Raw genomic sequence first — 20,652 nt, 5'->3', positions numbered from 1 at the left:
ACATAATTTCCAATATTCTCTTATTTTGTAAATTCAATTAACTAGACACACATTTTACTAGTTTTCTTAACTACACTCTCTCTTAATTAAATTATGTATGATGATAAAGGTAATTAGAGTATGTAAATCACTAGATAATAGACTAGAAAGTGGACTAAGTAATCAAGATAAACTTTTATTTATATTATAATAAAAATAATAGATAAGTTTGCACACGTTTTTAACGAGCAATATGTCCCCCCTTGGTCTTACCACTCACATAAACATTATCTAATTTATTCCATAAATAGCATTGCCTCCCACTAAATATATATCCTCCATTCCACTCACTAGCTACTGCTTTTCATCAATTGAGAAAATGATCAAATCGCTGTTTTTGCTTCTTGCTGTAATATTAACCACTTTAATGGCTATTCAGAGCGATAATGTGACGGCGGTTTTTGACACTGGAGGATTGAACAGAGAGAGTTTTCCCAAGAGTTTTGTGTTTGGTACATCAACTTCTGCATATCAAGTAGAAGGTGCGGCTAGCAAGGATGGTCGTGGACCTAGTGTTTGGGACACTTTCATCAAACTGCCCGGTACATATAAATTATTGTTATTACAGAATGATCTACTTTTCTTTTTAGTCTGTTTAGAAAAGAATCACCCTTTCATTTTTTAGAAACGGTTTAATTTCAACTTTAGTTTCCACGTGACATGTTTAAGGCTACAAGATTAAATAACATTTTTGTACATTTGACATAACTTTAATTTAAAATCACAAGATTGAAAATCTTCTTTATTTTCTTAAATTCCGTATCATTAAGTCAAACTAGAACATTCTTTTTTGGACAATTTCGATCCATGTATGAGCTCTTTTCTTGGTGTTAAAACAGGACGTGAGCCAAATAATGCAAGTGGAGAGGTCTCTGCGGATCAGTACCACCACTATAAAGTAAGCTGAATATTACTAGCAAGTTTGACTAAACTTTGAACTTGTTTCGAAAAACGTAAAAACATTTTTGGTGAGAAATAATTTATGTTTGACTAATAAATATAAAAAAAAAACTTTTAAACAAGAATATAATTAGTGTTTGATCATCTTTTTGAAGGTGTTTCAAAGTGTATTTTTTCTCAAAAATATATTTTTGAAAAAAATTATGTTTTTAGCTTCTGAAAAAAGAGTTGGTATTTAGAATCTAGTCGCGCAACTTATTTGGATTTGCCCTAGCACTAATTTATTAAAGGAGGAACCAATCCCTATCATGAGTTTCTACATTTTTAGGGATCAAATCAGATTGAAACATCTAATTAAGAGTGGTCGATCCTATCTATTTCACACTAGCTACCTTCAATGGTCAATTGTCGCTTGGTTGCGAGACATAGAAAAAGAAAAAGCTTTACGTCTTATATGGTTTATTTTTTAAAGATAATATATAAAAGTTTATGCTCTTACTTTTTATGTTTTATTTAATTCATATAGCCATAATTGATTAGATACTAATTTAAAAAAGCGAAAAAGACTTTAATACATATTAAAGTACTCTTAAAACTTGTGGTTTTAAATACTATAAAGGTTAAAGTAAATAAAAAAAGAAAAGAAAAATACCATTCTTACAACAATAACCTACTTAGTATTACCCAAAAATGAGATTTCGGGGGGATTGGGATGTACACAGATCGTAGAGAGTTGTTTTTGATAGATTCTTGACTAAAAAATATATTTTACGCAATAGTTTTAATTTTTTTTTTTTAAAAAAACATACAAGAATAAAGAAGTTGAGATAAAAATATTCTTATTATTGAAATAAATTTAAAATGAAAGAGTTGGAATGTAGATTGAGTAAATTATAAAGCAAATCAAATAAGCTACTATTGCTGATGGTGTGGAAGTATATTAAATAATTCAGAGTGTCTCAATTAAAACCAACACAAAAATTGTCTTTGGGTGAAAGTCTCTTTTAACCATCACCAACCATATTGATAGACAAAATGATTAGGACTATATTACTCTTTTTTGGGATGGGACAACATAATTATACAAGAATTGAGAATCCAATATGATGATCAAGTCAAAAATATCATTTAACTCAGGTAGAATTACCTAGTTAACTAATTAATTAATAATGGAATATTGTACCCGGGTTAGATGTATAATTTTACAATAATAACAATAATAACATATCCAATGACAGAGGTATTCACGATTTGAATAAACCGGTCCCACATTTGAATCTGAGAAAGAAAGAGAGTCTCTCCCTAAAGCCCTTCAAAAAATCTAACCAAACCGATTTTACTTGAGTTTGGGTTTGATTTGGTTTTAGATTTTTAAAAATTGATAGTATTTGATTTGTTTTGATTTTGTTAAAAAAATCAAAGAAATAATCAAAACAACATCGAAAAAATTATATACTTACATTTTATTATTATACATGCATAACATATTATTTTTATAAACAATTTTGAATATCTTATATATGTCTTCATCAAATTTTATTTATAATTTATTTATGAAACCAAAAAACATCTAAGACGAGAACATTTATCTTATTGGTTTCATGTATATGAGTCTATATGACAATTCTTGGTGGGACAAGGAATGTCATCGTCTCTTCTTTCTAGGGAAAAATTGTGAATTTTGAAGCTTTATTCACAGTAAATTCAGTGATCAAAAGTTTTGTAACGTTAGTCTTTCTAGCCATTTTTCGTTCGGAATGAATTGTTGTTTCTTCCCCTCTCTTGAATGGATCATTTTTTTAAATTTTTTGTTTATGGTTAAATACCGAATAATCAAACCAAACCAAACCAAACCAAATTGAAACTGATAACAACCAATCCATAAATGTATATTATATTTTGTTTGTGTTTGATTTTGATAATATAAAAACCAATTAAATTGATTTGATTTGATTTGATTCTGATCAATAACCGATCCAAACCGACACGTGAACACCCTTATCTAGTGTAATCACACAAATTGGGATCTAGGAAGGATAGAGTACAATACGCGACCTAATCAATACCTTAGAGTTAGATATGTTATTTCTAATAAACCCTAGACTTATTTAGATTTATGATTTTATGACATGAAAAATGATTGAAATCGTATTTTATGGGTACAGGAAGATATTGATCTAATGGTGAAGCTGAACTTTGATGCTTACCGTTTCTCAATTTCATGGTCCAGGATTTTCCCAAGTAATTTGATCATTTCCTTTCTTTTTTCCACTTCTCAACTTTAAAATACTTTAGCCTATTATATAAATAATAAAATAAATAGTGTGTCACACTTTTGCAATGTAGATGGAACTGGAAAAATTAACTGGAAGGGTGTTACTTATTACAACAAGTTGATTAACTATATGCTCAAAAAAGGTAAATTTACTGAACTTGCTTAATATGTAAACTGGAAAGCTTGATGAACATATATTTTTTGCAGGCATTGCCCCGTATGTTAATCTTAATCACTACGATTTACCTCAAGCACTTCAGAATAGGTACAAGGGATGGTTAAGTCGTGAAGTCGTGTAAGTATATGAAGAAAATTTATCCCAAATTATAGTTTTGATGACTCTTTTGTTCGGAAAGCAAGTGATTTGATATATAAATCTTGTAGGAAAGATTTTGCTGATTATGCAGAATTTTGCTTCAAGACATATGGAGATAGAGTGAAGAATTGGTTCTCATTTAATGAACCAAGAGTTGTTGCTGATCTAGGATATGATACTGGATTCTTTGCACCTGGAAGGTGCTCTAAAGCATTTGGTAACTGTACAGCAGGGGACTCTGCAACTGAGCCTTATATTGTTGCACATAATCTGATCTTGAGCCATGCTGCTGCAGCTCATAGATATCGTGAAAACTATCAAGTAGGATTATATATCCTTTTCTTTTCTAGTTTATTGTCACTAAATATTAGCCTGTCATTACTAAATGCAATGACAGGAGAAGCAGAAGGGAAAATTCGGAATTATCTTGGATTTTGTCTGGTACGAACCACTGACTAGATCGAAAGCTGACAATTATGCAGCTCAAAGAGCAAGAGACTTTGAATTGGGATGGTACATTACTTACTTAATAGAGTGGTCGGTTCTTAGTGATGTTTGGTTTCCTTAAGCTATTAACTTGCAGGTTTTTGCATCCTCTAGTATATGGAGAGTACCCGAAAACAATGCAAAATATTGTTCGAGATCGGTTACCTAAATTCACAACAGATGAGATTAAGATGGTGAAAGGATCAATTGATTATGTGGGCATAAACCACTATACTACCTTTTATGCATATGATCATCTATCCAAACTAAAAGCCCTTGCCTACCAGCAGGATCAAAACTGTGGATTTGCTAGTAAGATTTACTTCTTTATTTTCCGCTATGCCCTTAAAACTCATCAGGTTTTCACATAAATGTTGTTCATGTCATTTTTTTAAAGATTTAAGTTCTGTCGATTCCAATTTTTTTATTTTTTGCCGATGCAGATGATCGCAATGGAGTACCAATTGGTCCTAGGGTAAGCACATTGGAGTTAGTACTTTTGTAGCTAAAAAGTACTAACTACTACATCTTAACCTTTAGCTAATTCCGTTTAACGCCTATAGGCACACTCCTATTGGCTCTACATTGTGCCTTGGGGTCTTTACAAAGCTGTCAACTATGTAAAAGAACACTATGGAAATCCTACCATCCTTCTATCAGAGAATGGTAAACTTCTAAAACTTGTTTGAATTTTCAAACCAACTTAAAAATCACTCTCAGGACTTACCGATAGATGAATCTCAGGTATGGATTATGCAGGGAATATTTCCCTTTCAGACGCATTGCATGACACGAAAAGGATTGATTACTACAGAAGTTACTTGGCCAAACTAAAGAAGGCTATCGATGAAGGAGCTAATGTCATAGGCTACTTCGCGTGGTCTTTGCTAGACAACTTTGAATGGAGATCTGGTTATACTTCTAGATTTGGTATTGTCTATGTTGATTACACAACACTTAAGCGATATCCAAAAATGTCAGCCTATTGGTTCAAGCAATTACTTCAAGAGCCATAAGCATTAAGCTTGAACCTTCCCCCTTGTATTGCATCTTTTTCAATAAAAATGTATGCTTGTTCAGGATATTATTATTAGACTTACTTTCTCCCCTATAAACAAAGTCATAACAATATTACATCTTCAATTAGTTCTTATAGACTATTCACAGTGCATAGCATGATTTGCATCACAGTTTATATAAAAATCATCATCATATATCATCATATGTATATATATATATATATATATATATATATATATATATATATATATACACATTAAAAACATGAACTCCAAAAGAGCAATGTTAAATTATGTAAATACCCCTCACTTAAAACTTAAAAAGATTACGCAAATGCCCCTCACATAAAACTTAAAAAGATTACGCAAATACCCTTAAAAAATTTTTAAAAAAAAACCTAACTACACATCCTTCCTGCAACAAACACCTTGCCTGCGAATAGTCACCACTTTCCCTGGACAGACTCCACACTTTCACTGGAAAGACGCCAAGTTTCCCCTGCAATTGCCCAATGTCCAAAAAATTACCAATCAACACAACCTCTGGAGATTTCTCTAATTATATCAGCCACCGGCACAACACGGTTTCCCAATAATAATTCAACTTGTGCATAAGACGCAAAGGTATGCCATTTTTCCTCTTCTGAAACAAGCCAATTTTTAAAAAACTCAAGTCTCACATCTGCACTTTCTAATTAAATTAGGTGAATATTGATCATTCATCTGCAACCACATTACAATATTGGACTTGTCTTTGAAATATTTCACTCTGCATCAAAAGTTGTAAGTTTTCACTCTGTTTAAGTTTCCTGTTATGCTTTTCATTGGACTACTTGCAGCACATAACATTACTACAACATACTTACTTATTCCTTTGTTTTAACTACTACACACTGTGGCTTTGAATTAATATTGATATTCACTTTCCGCTATGCACCTCTAACCATCCAGATTCATCACAAATGGCGACCGAAACCGAACTATCAAAGCAAAGTGTCCCCATCAACAAGATACCAAAACACTCTGTTGATTGGGTGATGCGAGTATTAGTTATTCGCAAGGGTTCTGTAATTTCGTACAACAATACTCGCCATGAAGGGAATTTCCAAACTGTAATATTAGTGGACGACGAGGTAACACTTTTGCTCAGCTTATATGTTATCGTTCCCATTTATTCCCGTTTTACTTCTCTAATGACATCACATATCGCTTACATCAATACTAGGGGACAAAGTTGCAAGCAACGCTATTTAACAAGCATATCGACACATGGAAGGACTTCTTGAAGACAAATAAGATGTACTACATTGCTAATGGGTTGTTGGATCGGGTTAATCCCAACTACACTTCCATGCACAAAGAGATTGAACTGACCATTACAGATAACACAATCATAAGGGAGAGCGACCATGTTGTTTCAACACACAACTTCTCTAATGGTTTTGTATCTTTGGAATAGGCAGAGAAATTGCCTAATGGTGCCATATTTGGTAACTCTTCATATGACTTATTAATAATTTTTGTCAAGTACATCATACATATCACTAATTTATATGTCCGCTAATCAGACTTGCTTTGCGTGTTAGTTACGGTGAATCCATCATTGAAAAAGGCGATAACAAAAGACGCGAAATTGTTGTTACAAATGAACTGTAAGTTGCCCTTCTTTGTTCTCCACCGTCCATAATAATCTGCCAGTGCACTGACAGTACTTGTCTAATTCATAATCCAACATGGACTGTACAACTGTTACTCTGTGGGGAGATTTGCACTAAACGACGGCGCCTTTCTTGAAAAGTTGAAAGATGACCAACCTATTCTAGGCTTATGTGACGTGCGAGTCTCAATCTATAAAGGTATAGACAACCTCTCCTATTTGCTGATTGTACAAATTTCAAGTATATTTGCTAATTTCTCGATTAAATATGTTGATTCCAATGTAGGGATTTTTGGGATATCAACTCTACCCGTGAGCAGTATGTTGATCAATCCAATCTTTCAAAAAGCACTAGATCTTTGCACATGGTACAAAACCTCATTAACTAATATGCTCGACAATTTTTATTAACGTTACTTCCACAACTTATGTTCAAACAAGAATTTAACAATATAGCCACAATTTGTTTATAGGGAGAACTATATATAACCATGCCTATCAAGTTAAATTTTAATCTAACAAATTTTAAACCCACAAACCTTTCCTCCATTATGTGCTACAATTAACTCACCTCTTTCGATATACAGGCGTGAAGTCATAAAGGCCGAAAAGAAAGCTATCACAACCACACCAAGTAAGGTAATGAGAAAAGCCACAGAAGTGACATTGCCTAATATTATGGATGGCACGCTTGCTGATACACAGGTACCTCCAAAACGACACTTTACCTATCCAAACAGGACCATTGTTTACCAAAAATAATGTTGTATATTGGTTATTAACATTGTCCAGGGAGCTTTATACAAGTTCAAAGCCAAAATTATAGATGTACTCAATATAGATGAACCATGGTACTCGTCCTGCAAAAAGTGCCACAAGAAAGTATAAGTTAAACAAGATACAACGACATGTCCCAATTGCAACATCCAGAATGTGGAGTATGAAATGAGGTTAGACTTGCCTAAAATAGGCAATCAACATTTTCTGATAATATACAACCAGTTTAACTATGAACTCTAACTTATTCACCTTATTTTAAAGATACCACTTACGGCTTGAAGTTTGTGCTGGAGAACAACGTGCTCGGGTTATACTATTTGATGCGGCACAAATGTTAGTAGGTTGCAATGTCGAAGAGTACATCAAAACAACCTCGGAAAAGGTATGCCTTGTACTTATAACATCTTATACTATAGTTCAACGTACTTTAATCCCAACAATAAATAAGTGTATGACTAACTTTCAGAACTATTTTTATGCTAATATATCCAATTGTTGACAATTTTTACAGAAGGAAGAATGTATGTACTACCACAGATTGGTGTTGATTAAAGACAAGGAATTCAACTTCCTTGTCAGCATCGATATGAATAATTCGAACCCGCGAAGGAGTCTAATTGCTCAGGAAATACATGCCATTGAAGATGAAGCGGTAATTATAATATCAAATGAATCAAAATCACTAACACCACCCACAAACAGGGTCAAGAAATCCAATGTGTTAGAAAGACATGTTCTTGAAGATGAATCACCAATCATAGTGGAAGAACCACAATATGTGAGGCCGCGAAGGAAGAGGTCTAAGAAATCCAATGCGCTACATGTCCTTGAAGATGAAGCACCAAACATAGTGGCGGAAGTACAATCCATAAGGCTGCGAACAAAGAGGGGCAAGAAATCCAAAATGCAACAAATACATGTTGTTGGAGAAGAAGCACCAAACATAGTGGAAGAAGTACGATCCGTTATGCCAACAACAAGCAGGAGCAAGAAAATCAACAATGAACATCTCCAAATTAAAACTAAGTTCACAAAAGTCGAGTCATAATAGATGACTTTGTTGAGAGTATTACCGAGCATAATGTCTGTATGTTAGTAATGTCTGTATTTTAATGGCTTCATCGGCTGCTTTAACTAATATATGTATGTTTATTATTACCTAATTAAGTGTGAACTATGCAAATAATAGCACCTTAATAATTCAAATCTAAATCTCTTAGGCTGTTGTTTATAATGTCCTATCTACCCCCCCCCCCTTCTCCACCCATAAAATAACGTATATTCATCACATTTAAAATGATTAAACCATTGAATAAAAATACTCAATTAACCAACCGTAAAGTAGTATTACTTAGAAACATTGAATATAAAGCCTAAAATATCCATTATAACTAACACATCTACCATTGCACGAGAAATTCGTTAAAGTAAAGACAATGTCCTAGACCGAAAAATATTAATACAAACACGAATAACTCTTACGCGAGTAATGTTTCCTCTTACGACTTTAAGGACTAACTCAACAAAAGAAATACTAAGAAACTTCAAATTTACATTTAAAAAAACAAAACATGAAAATACACTAACCCCAGGGAAGACCCATCACCGAAAACATTTTTTAAATAACAACATCCTCACTACACTTTCAAATTTACAAACAACAAGAAACCTCCTAAAAGCCAATAAGCAAATCAATACACTTTAAACATACTACTACGGTAAATAATAAGCAACCTGTAAAATAGGGATTTAATTATTCCACTAAGTACATTTTGTAAGATATCGAACGTCGACGTCAATGGCACCTCTAGAGCATCGCGCCCATCCAGAAGAGTTACAACCTCCTGAAAAGTTACAACCACACCCAAAAGAGGCCAATTGAAGCAATTCCACCCGTTCGCCGAGGATACCTTTAAAACAAACGCCCAATGCCAATGCACATCAAACTAAAATGAACAGAAAAAACTTTGAGAAATTGCTAAGATCTTGCCGCGCCATTACAATACTACTATCTCTACGACTTTACTGAACAGAGACATCTACATAAATTTCTGAATTGTTGGGGAGAATTGCCAATCCAAACTGCAAACTGTAAGTAACAAATCATTCATTTTTACCATTGTTCAATGTTCTTACTACTCTGCCTTTGTGAACATCTCTCAATAATCTCTGATTTGGTACACTCATGCTGAGATTTGTTCGGCTAACCTGTAGGCGTTTTATAATTTAGAATTCCCTCCCAAACTCCGCTACTTTGAAAGAAATATGGCTGAATTATACAAAAGAAGTATATGACAGTCATACATGGTGGTAACAAAAATAGGAAACCCGACAGTCCATCTCCCTAACCCCCATGACATAGTAAAACCATGCTTGAATAATAATCACTATGCTCGCGAGGAAGTTGTTGACTATTACTACTACTTGCTTCAACCTGGTAAACTAAGGAAAGGGTTACAAAAGACTCTGCCCACACGCTTAAGGGATGCACACCCATTAAATAAGAAGAAGATAAAAATACAATAAGTATATGCTACAAAGAGGACCTTAGTTGAAGATGTCCAACAAAATAAACCACCAATGCTCTAATTGTCGGTTGATCAGGACTCACTAGCATATAGATGATGATGTATGGACTTGCCCTAGACTAAAAATGTACATCAATACTCCTACAAAAAAAATAACCCCGTCACACTTGCACACACACGTAAATTAATTTTTAGTAAAAAAATTGTGATGGCGGACCATGATGAAGATGTCCTTAAAATTATTACATATATAGTGTACAATAACTTGAATATGTGGTATTGTGTTTACATTGACTGTATGACTTTCATGATTACTACCTTTTTTGACTATTTCAGAGAAAAAGTGAAACAACTGATGCATTTACATACTCACAATATTCAAACAGGTCACTCATTACTCAAAGAGAGGATTATCAAACATGGACTGCCAATCTAATCAATGGGTCAAAACAATAGGTCAGAAATACATGCTCTAAATTTAATCATTACTTTTAAAAGCAAGACCAAATCGAAGTGAGAAAACACTAACATGCTAACATCACAAATTCAATAGGACACAAACGTAAAATACTGACATATGTAGAAAGGGCATTGCGAAGGGTGCAAAAATATACTGCCTCTACAAAGCCATCAGAAGTTGGATATATAGAACCAAAGCTGAAGAAGCGAAAAAAAAGTTGGCTACTTGAAGCTTTATCAGAGGAGAACTATAATGAAGGTAAATTGACTAAAATATATTACCCTACAACTTACACACCTTTAAGTGAAGTCACCAAGGAAATATTCTATGCTAAAAAATTTTGAATTGTGAATGTAGGCGAAACAAATGTGCACTTATCAACAACATCGACTCATAAGCTGCAAAAACAATTGGATTGCATCTATTGTTATGCCATGAGGCTTGAATATGAGCCACCAACATTTTGTTGCGCAAGTGGATATATTCAGTTGTCCCCCGACGAAGTTGGAGAGGACTTATACAAATTATTTACAGATGAGTCCTAAGAAGCCATCCTATTTCGGAAACATATTCGAGCGTATAATAGCATCTTTGCTTTTACATCATTTGGAGTACAACTCAACAAAGAACTGGCATCTTCAAGGAAAGGCATTTACAACTTTAAGGCGCAAGGACAAATCTATCACGACCTACCATCATTAATCCCGAAGGATGACAGGCCACGTTACTTCCAGCTATACTTCTATGATACAGATCATGAAGTCGCCAACAGAATGTCAATACTACAAGATGCTAATTTATCCGAGGAAGTCATGAAAAAAATGAGGAAAATAATGGAGCAAAATCCATATGCAAAAATTTTTACACAACTAAAGCACCATTCAAATTTTCAGAACTTAGAAATACGCATAGCTGCAAATGCTTCTTTAGATCAATAGGTGTATAACAAACCTTCAGTAGATCAAGTTGCGGTGATTTGGGTAGACGGAAACAATCCAAATATCCCATTTGAAAGAGATATTGTAGTACACGAACATTCCGGGAACAAACATCGAGTAAAACATTATTATGGCTATTATGATCCTCTACAGTATCCATTGATTCTACCAAATGGTGAAGGAGGTTGGCATCAAGAAATAGTGAAATCTCGCAATCCAAATATCACCATTCCTACATATACAACAACAGCTGCCAACATATTCCCTCGATCATATGCCAGTGCAATAGAGGTTTTGAACAATGAAGAACAAGGTTAGCACATTTACATTCTTTAGTCAATCAAGTAATTCACCCCCCACACATAGTATAATAAGAAACTCAATTAATTTTCCTACTAATAGCTTCATATGGAGAACATATCTAAGGCAACAAATATCAAACAACAACAACATATGTAATTGCTTAAAAAACATGTTCCAGAGGGTCAGTAATTAAATTCAATGAATGTGGTAATCTAACACAACTACATGCAAAGAAATATATTCTACTCTAATATACTTGTGAACGTGATGTGGTAATAATATAATATTCAAAGAAGGCCACACAGACCTCATGATAAACTGCACTCAAAACTAAACTTATTTAAATTATTTGTAGGTGTACGACGCGAAACAAGAGGTTCTGTTTCATGTAGAGAGTACTACTGCTATAAACTACAAGTACGAACGAATGACAAAACAATTTTGTTACTATCTGGTAGATTGTTACAACAATTTGTAGTGGACATGTACATAAAATTGGAAACCACACGACTTGAATATTACAGATTCGAACAATCAAATTACAGAAGAGAGATATAACAAGGTATCGTTGATAGTGTTACGGCAGGCGAATGCAAAGGAGAGAAGGTCAGGCAAAGGGTCTTACTACCAGGGTCATTCATTGGAGGCCCGAGGGATATGTGACGACGCTATATGGATGCTATGGCACTGGTACAAGAGTATGGAAGACCAGATCTATTTATCACCATGACGTGTAACCCTGAATGGAAAGAGATTCAAGAACAACTATGTGCGGGGCAAGTCGCTCAAGATCGTCCAGATTTGGTGACCAGAGTGTTTAGGGCAAAATTGTTGGAAATTTTTGGCCCGAAAGCAGCACATGTTTTTGTTGTTGAATTCAAGAAGAGAGGCCTACCACATATACACCTACTACTAATTTTAAAAAAAGGTCATAAAATAAGATCAGCAGATCAGTATGACCGATATATTTCGGCAGAGTTGCCTGCTAAGGATAAGCAACCATAATTACATGAATTAGTTATTAAGCATATGATTCATGGCCCTTGTGGTATAAAACGACAATCAAGTCCATGTATAAAGGACGAATAGTGTAAGTTTCACTATCCCCGAGCATTCAACAACAAAACAATACAAGGGAGGGATGGATATCCTATTTATCGAAGAAAAATGATGGGAAGACAAGTGAGGTTCGAGGAATGAAGATGAATAATCAGTGGGTTGTCCCTTATAATCCATATTTATTGAAGAGATATAATTGCCACATTAATGTAGAGGTTTGCTCAGGTATTAAAGCAATAAAGTACCTGTACAAGTATATATATAAGGGACATGATAAGTGTGCAGTTTACATTGAGTCAGACGAGGGTGAAAAATTCATAGATGAAATTCGAAGCTTTCAAGATGCATGTTGGGTGTCACCACCTGAAGCGATGTGGAGGATTTACGAGTTTACTCTAAGCGAAATGCAACCAGCTGTTATAAACCTACAACTACATCTACCCGGTAAACAAGCAGGTACCCTAAAACATATTCTCGGATAGTATAAATACAAGTCACAGTTCTCCAATCAAAGCGATTAATATTAATAATAAGCTTCTGTTTTAAAATGTAGTCTACTATTGGAAGAAGCAAAATCTTCAAAATATTGCAGGCTCCAAGTTTGTACAACAAACTATGCTTACTGAGTATTTCAGGATGTGCTTGAATGACACTGACGCTCGCAATTATCTATATAGAGAATTCCCCAAGCATTATGTTTGGAATTCCCAATCTAAAGTTTGGACTAAAAGAAAATCGCGCTCTATGATCGGCAGAATAAATGTTGGTAAGTATTACACTTTGATATGTGGCATTTATGAGTTAAACAGTAAACTAACTAGGATGATCGAAATCACAGCTAATCCTAGAGAAGGGGAAAGGTATTACGAGAGATTATTATTGAATCATGTTCGAGGTCCGACATCATTTGAAGACTTACTCACTGTTAATGGAATACATTGTCATACTTTCAAAGAAGCTGCCAAGGAAAGAGGTTTATTAGAATCAGATGATAGCATTTCAGAATGCTTACGCGAGGCTGTAATCTTCAAGATGCCTATAGCTCTTCGAATGTTGTTTACGACAATTTTAGTTCATTGCAACCCAACAGATGTAAGAAGACTATGGGACACATATTATAACGATATGTCGGACGACTTTCAGAGGACCCATGCCAAATCACCCGAGGCCAAACTCCAAAGTACGCTGAAAAGTGTAAATTCATACTTGGAGAGTATGGGTCAAAGTGTTGCAAAATTTGATATGCCACAAATCCAACAAGAATTACATCAAGGTGACACATATGAATGCCGAGAAATAGTCGAAGAAAGGTCTGTGAAGGTGCCAATTGAAGATATGGAGGCACAATCAAAGTTGAATGAACAACAAACACAAGCATTCAAGACTATCTTGCAAATGACCGACTCTGAAACACCAGGATTATTCTTTGTAGATGGACCGGGTGGAACTGGAAAAACATATCTATATCGGGCATTGCTGGCACATATCAGATCAAGAGGTATGATAGCATTGGCATCCGCCAGTAGCGGAGTAGCAGCAGTAATATTACCGGGAGGCCGTACAGCTCACTCGAGATTTGGAATACCTCTACAAGCTAATGAATCAACAATGACAAATATGTCAAAACAAAGTGGCGGTGCTAAACTTATTAAACAAGCCAAACTAATAATATAGGACGAAGCACCAATGGCTAAGAGACACACAATTGAAACAGTCGACAGAAGCTTTCGTGATATAATGGAAAAGAATGTACCTTTTGGTGGAAAAGTAATGGTATTTGGAGGTGACTTTCGATAAGTGCTACCGGTGGTTCCAAAATCAACACGAGCAGAGACAGTGGATGCATGTTTGGTAAGGTCATATTTGTGGCCTTTGATGGAAAAAATTCATTTAACATCAAACATGAGGGCAAGAAAAGATCCAAATTTTAGCAACTTCTTGATTCGTGTTGGAAACGGCGAAGAGAACACAATACGGAATAATTTAATACTACTACCACAACAAATAGTGGTCCACCCAACTGATCAGGGTAAGGCAGAAGAATGCTTGGTAACAGAAATTTTTAAAGGGCTACAACAAAATTACAGTTCGGCAAAGTTTATTACTGAAAGGGCAATCTTAGCAAGTCGAAATGAATTTGTAGATAATATAAATGAAATGATGATTACTCGATTCCCAGGAGAAACCAGAACATATATCAGTTTCGACTCGACAGAAGATGATACCAATAATTACTATCAAGAGGAATACCTAAATACATTAACTCCAAATGGTCTGCCGCCACATAGGTACATCAATATACTCAATCTGTCGTTAACATTTTAATTATTATATTAGTTTGAATTCCTGTACCAGATCAACAACAAAGGTGTGGTAAAATACATAACATCATATGTATCTTTAAATTCAACATATTAGGTTAGTTTTGAAAGAGAATGCGCCTATCATGATGCTGCGAAATTTGGACCCATCAAATGGTTTATGCAATGGGACACGATTGATTTGTAGAGGCTTTGACAACAATGTCGTGCATGCAGAAATAACTACAGGAGAATTTGCAAAAAAATAGGTGTTTATACCAAGAATCCAATTATCGCCGCCTGAGAATAAAGGATATCCTTTTAAATTTATTCGGAAGCAATTTCCAATACATCTATGTTTTGCCATGACAATAAATAAGGCTCAAGGTCAAACGATACCTAATCTGGGATTATAGCTTCCCCAACATGTTTTCTCCCATGGGCAACTATATGTAGCATTATCAAGAGGAATCTCAATGGCAACAACAAAGGTATTGGTTATGGCTGAACAACCAGATATGGGGACAGGGACATATGCAAGAAATATCGTATACAAGGAAGTATTAGGTTAGCGACGCTTTCAATCTTTAGTAGCGTACGTAATCAAGTTGGAACAAAAATAACTTATTACATGTAGCTAATGAAAATGTCTTTGGTCATATTTATAGGTCCGGTTGAAAAAGAGACGATCTAACCATCAAAATGCAACTTCTGAAGCAAATACAACTATTGTGAAAAATTTGATATTGATAATTAGGATAAAAATGACTTCAAACTCCTGTAAGGTATCCTCTATTTTAGAACAATGTCATTAACACAACCAATTGTAGCTTCGAGTAGTATTACATATCCGCTTATTCATTTGAACTTCCACACCATTAAATGTATCTAATAAATTCAAGACAATTTTCGGAAATGGAGTATTATTTCAAAACAAATATCTAGTAGCTAACAAACATCCATACAAACAAATCTCTTAAGACCTGTGCCATATATTGAACAAATAGAGTGTGTATGCTTTAATGCTTCCCAATTGTAGGCATGAACTAATATTTAGTAACTAAGAAACATCCATACCCAGAAATACCTTAAAGACATATTCCATATATTGAACAAAATGAGTATTCATGCTTTAATGCTTCACAATTGAACACATCACGAGACTAGCCAACCACGTGCAACACACGTGTGGTGAATCTAGTATTACTAAAAGTGGGAACCTGTAAAGTGAAAAGTTGAATTACCATTTTACCCCTATACTAAATTAAAATATATAAATATCTAATTAATCAATAACTATTAAATAGTAATCATATCATATTATACTAAATCTCATACTATTATTTAATATTTATTATTATTATTGTTATTATTGTTTACGAAAATACCCATAAATCATTGATAACAAATTTAATTTGTGCTTCACCTAATAAAAGTACAGTAAAAAAAATTGTAAACAAAAAACCTTTCACTGTGTACATTGAATCTGAAAGTAAAAAATTGCTTCGTATTCCAAAAATATTTAATACATCTTTCAATTGCTTAGTTGTTACATGTAATTATTTCAATCTTAATGTTCTATTTCTCTCATCTTTCATAGTAATAACCTTTTCACATTCTTTACAACATTCTATAAATTTGCACTAAAATAGAGTATATATATTCAATAACATTATCACACGGTCTATCAAATCAAGTAAAGGTTTTTCATTAGTTCTATATTCACAGCTTATACCGCTCTTAAAAGTTTTCTCATCAGCATGCATCATCACCTATATATTTTCTCCTTTAATTTTTGGTTTCAATTACTGAATACTATTGATTTTTGAGTTCAAGCATTATATTATTTCGTGATGAAAGCGTCGGGGGCAAAACACGTTATTTTTTTGATAATGGTATGAGCCTTTATTTGGGTAGAGAAACATGTCGGCAGTAACTCACATAAATTTTGTATGATATTCTTAGTTATTTTTCGGGTTTATATGATGATAGTTCTTTTAGGATAATGAGTTGTAATATTATGCGTGTTTTACATATGTAAGGACCTGTTCCCGTCGTTATAGAAAAGCCAACGGGGAAAATTTTTTGGCCGAAAAACTTTTTCGTAGTAACTAGGAATTTCTCAACCCAGTCCAGATTTGGACGAAATCGAAGTCATTAAAGTCTAGAAAATCTGGTAACAATTGGGTGATCTAATTATGAATGTGATCACATGAGTAGATAGCTAAAACGTTAAGGAACCCGTACGACTTTACGAAATTGAATTCGGGAGAGTAGAACTCACGAAATTGATCTTAGTGTGAACGGGTATTTTTTGAGTGTCATGGGATGAAAGTGTGTTGTGAAATGGGAGTTTGGAATTCTTAAATCAACTCACTGGTTCCGTGCAGGCCGCTAAGGAGGGATTATTCCCGCCAAGGCGGGGCCGTTGTGGGGGGCTAGGGGCCGCCATAGCGGGACAGTCGCGATTTAGGTCAGAAATAAACCCCGAAAACGTTTTATTCTGCACTTTTCGACTTTGAGAGCTAGGAGACGACCCCAGATACTTTCTTGACAGTTTTTCACCATTCTTAAGGCTAAAGGTAAGCTTTTAACTCCCCGAATCCATTTTTCGATCCGTAGAATGTAATCGAATAGGTAATTATCGATGGGAGAGGGTTTTGATCTGGAAATTATGGTGGGAAAAAGCCCTAATATGGGTATGAGGATTAAAGGTTTGACCTAGGATTGATATTATTGATATAATCTGGGTAATTAGGTGTTGTTTATTGATCCTAGCATTATATTGATTGTTTGTAGACCAAGAACAATTGGAAAGAATCCGAAAAGGGAAGGATCAAGTTTCTTAGGGGATTTCAAGCTTGTTTCGAGGTAGGTGATGGTTGTGATTTCATGTTTTGTGATGTATATTTGTTCTTGTTTCATTATACTATATGTATGTATGCGGATGTTGCATTATTGATTACACTAATTATAAATAAGGATAGATGAATGATGAATGCCATGAGTCATGACTTGATTGTATGATTATGAGAATGTGCTTGTGATTGTGATTGTTGCTTGTTGAATGGATCAGGTGTTACGTTTTGACAAACTAACTTGGATCGGTTGCCACATTACGGCATAAACATTGGATCGGATACCACATACTGGTATGCTAACAATTTGGGTTTGGGTTCCATGAGAGGACCATTGACTTGACATAACTGTATATCTTGAGAATTGTGAAATTGTACGTTGTTCGTAAATGATATTGATATTGTATATGTTCGGTGTATGCATGTTATTTATTATGTTGTAATAGATTATGTATGTTGCACTTAGTGGGATAGCCGTGTGATCCTATCAGTACACTGTGGTTGTGTACTGATACTGCATTTGCTCTTTCTTTGTTAAGTACACAACATCTTCAGGCGGCTATTGACAGACCTTGCTTAGAAGATCAGTGATCATTCGAATTCAAGGGTGAGCCAGTTCTTCTGGGCTTCCATGTGTGCTCCTTTCTGTCTATGTCCACATTTTGGACTTACACTAGTACTTTTGTTAGTCTTATATTTAGTTTGGGGTTGTACCCTTCTTGTTTAGACTTATGGTTGAACTTTAGATGTTTTGGTACATTGACTTTCAGGTTCTAGGTGTTATTTCCGCAATGTTCTTTTGGTTGTTAGACTTTTGTTGGAGTTTATGGGAACTCCCTATCTTTTCCTTAGTATTTAAACCTACTTTCGTATCTTTAAATGCCTTAGTGGTTTGGTTCTTTGGTTAGCTAATTAGTATTAATGGTTCTCCCACCGGATGGTTAGTGTGGGTGTCAATCACGATGGTTTGGGTCATGACAACATACTTTTTTGTAATATTTCATACAGTTAATTTAACAAAAGTCCCTTTTTATTCTGTATATATTTGTGCTTTATTTTCTGGCTTTGTATTTTATAATAGATTTGTTGGGCTGCAATTTTTTTTTTCTTTTGATAGGCTTTTGATGATAATCTCTTGAATTGTTTGTCAAAAGTTTTTCCTTTTGTAATTTTGTGCTTTAATAAAGAAAATTTGAATTAGATTATGAAATGACAATTTTTTGTATTAAAATTAGATATGCTTGAAGATATGTTGCATGAAGGATGAAGACGTCTACACAGAAATTGAAACTTTTGATTCAAAAAAATAGTAATTAAGTCGTAGGTCTCACACTATCTTTGTAGTTGTTCTTGATGGAATAGTCTTAGAGAGGAGCTCACTTGGATAGATTAACACTGACTCCGGAAGAAGGTAACTACAAACTAAGAAATCTATTTGACGTCGCACATCTATGTGACAACATTTTGGTGATAGCTTGGGTTTAGCACCAAACGGTTGTTTTATATATCCCTTATATTCTCCAATTTAAGTTTCCGATTTAGTTGCATGGTCTCTCCTAGAAATATTACCAATCCAATCAAATGAAATTGTTAAGTCTCACAATAACTTTTAAGAGATATAGAAGTACATTATTATTGTATATCTTAATTAAGAGGAACATAACATAGTATGACTTCTGAGTTTATTCCTAAGGATTTAAGAATATGTAATTATGCTAAATTTTCATACTTCTTCAACTTCTAATATATAGCTCAATTAACTTCTAAAATATGTATAATAACATTATAACTATAAATGAATAGTTTTAAAATAATAATATGGGTTACACGTGCAATTAAAAGTAGAAAACCCCCAAGTTAAAAATCAAAATGTCCTTACAAACTCATAATATTTATGGACAAAAATGTAAATATACGTTAATTGTAATAAATATTATCACATTCTATTTAACACTATTGTTATATATTTATGAATAAACATATAAATGCATATATACACACGATTTTTTTACTTCATTTAAAATTACTCTTACAATAATTTATACAAAGAATGAAAATATATACTGTAATAAAAATAATAAAATTAATTGAATACAAACTTTATGTCTCTATATATTCTTATAAATCATGAGTTTGTATTTGATGTAGCTATTAGCTTTCTTTGATTTTCATCAGTCTCACTTGCTATGTACGTACAATATCTTTAGATTATAGGCATATTTTTATTTTGGTTCTTGTTTTTATCTATCTAATAATTAAGATCTATAATTTAGAATATCGATTATTTCCTATACAATTTTCATTTTCAATTTCTTTTTTTGCTTTATTTATTTTAATGTAGTATATAATCATATGTATTGTAGTGGTGTAGTGTTGTCACGAGCATGAACATTGAAGTTATTTTTTGTTCAATTGTCAGATATCATTTTCATATATTTTGAACTTGACTATCAAATAGCTAGAAAAGTATCACATTCGTAGAACTTTTTTTTAATTTTGTCTTTTATTACTCAATACGTGTTGTAATAATTTTAGATGATTATATAAAATATTGTACAAAATAACTTGGGATACACGTGCAACGCACGTGTAAAGAGACTAATGTATATATAATTATAAAAAAATATATGTATATAATTTGTCAGTTCACTTAGATTATTTCTTCAAAAAAAATGTTAACAAAATAAAAAATACAATCAGATATTATTGATTTTTAAAAATGTAAAACGAAATA

General features: G+C 33.6%; 1 protein-coding gene across 1 annotated transcript; it reads left to right on the top strand.

Moving 5' to 3' along the window:
* The first annotated feature begins 342 nt into the window (after positions 1–342).
* LOC102584301 (beta-glucosidase 44-like) lies at positions 343–5,118 on the top strand. Its single transcript, XM_006353764.2, has 11 exons — positions 343–581; positions 879–937; positions 3,105–3,180; positions 3,286–3,357; positions 3,422–3,509; positions 3,599–3,851; positions 3,928–4,043; positions 4,114–4,328; positions 4,460–4,491; positions 4,580–4,682; positions 4,761–5,118. The coding sequence occupies exons 1-11, from the start codon at positions 359–361 to the stop codon at positions 5,030–5,032; spliced, it is 1,509 nt and encodes a 502-aa protein (XP_006353826.1). The 5' UTR covers positions 343–358; the 3' UTR covers positions 5,033–5,118.
* The last annotated feature ends 15,534 nt before the right edge of the window (positions 5,119–20,652 follow it).

This window comes from Solanum tuberosum, unplaced genomic scaffold (genome assembly GCF_000226075.1).
Source record: "Solanum tuberosum cultivar DM 1-3 516 R44 unplaced genomic scaffold, SolTub_3.0 scf00160, whole genome shotgun sequence".
NCBI lineage: Eukaryota > Viridiplantae > Streptophyta > Magnoliopsida > Solanales > Solanaceae > Solanum > Solanum tuberosum.
Note: the sequence above shows the minus strand (reverse complement) of the source record. Positions and strands in the feature narration are given on the sequence as shown.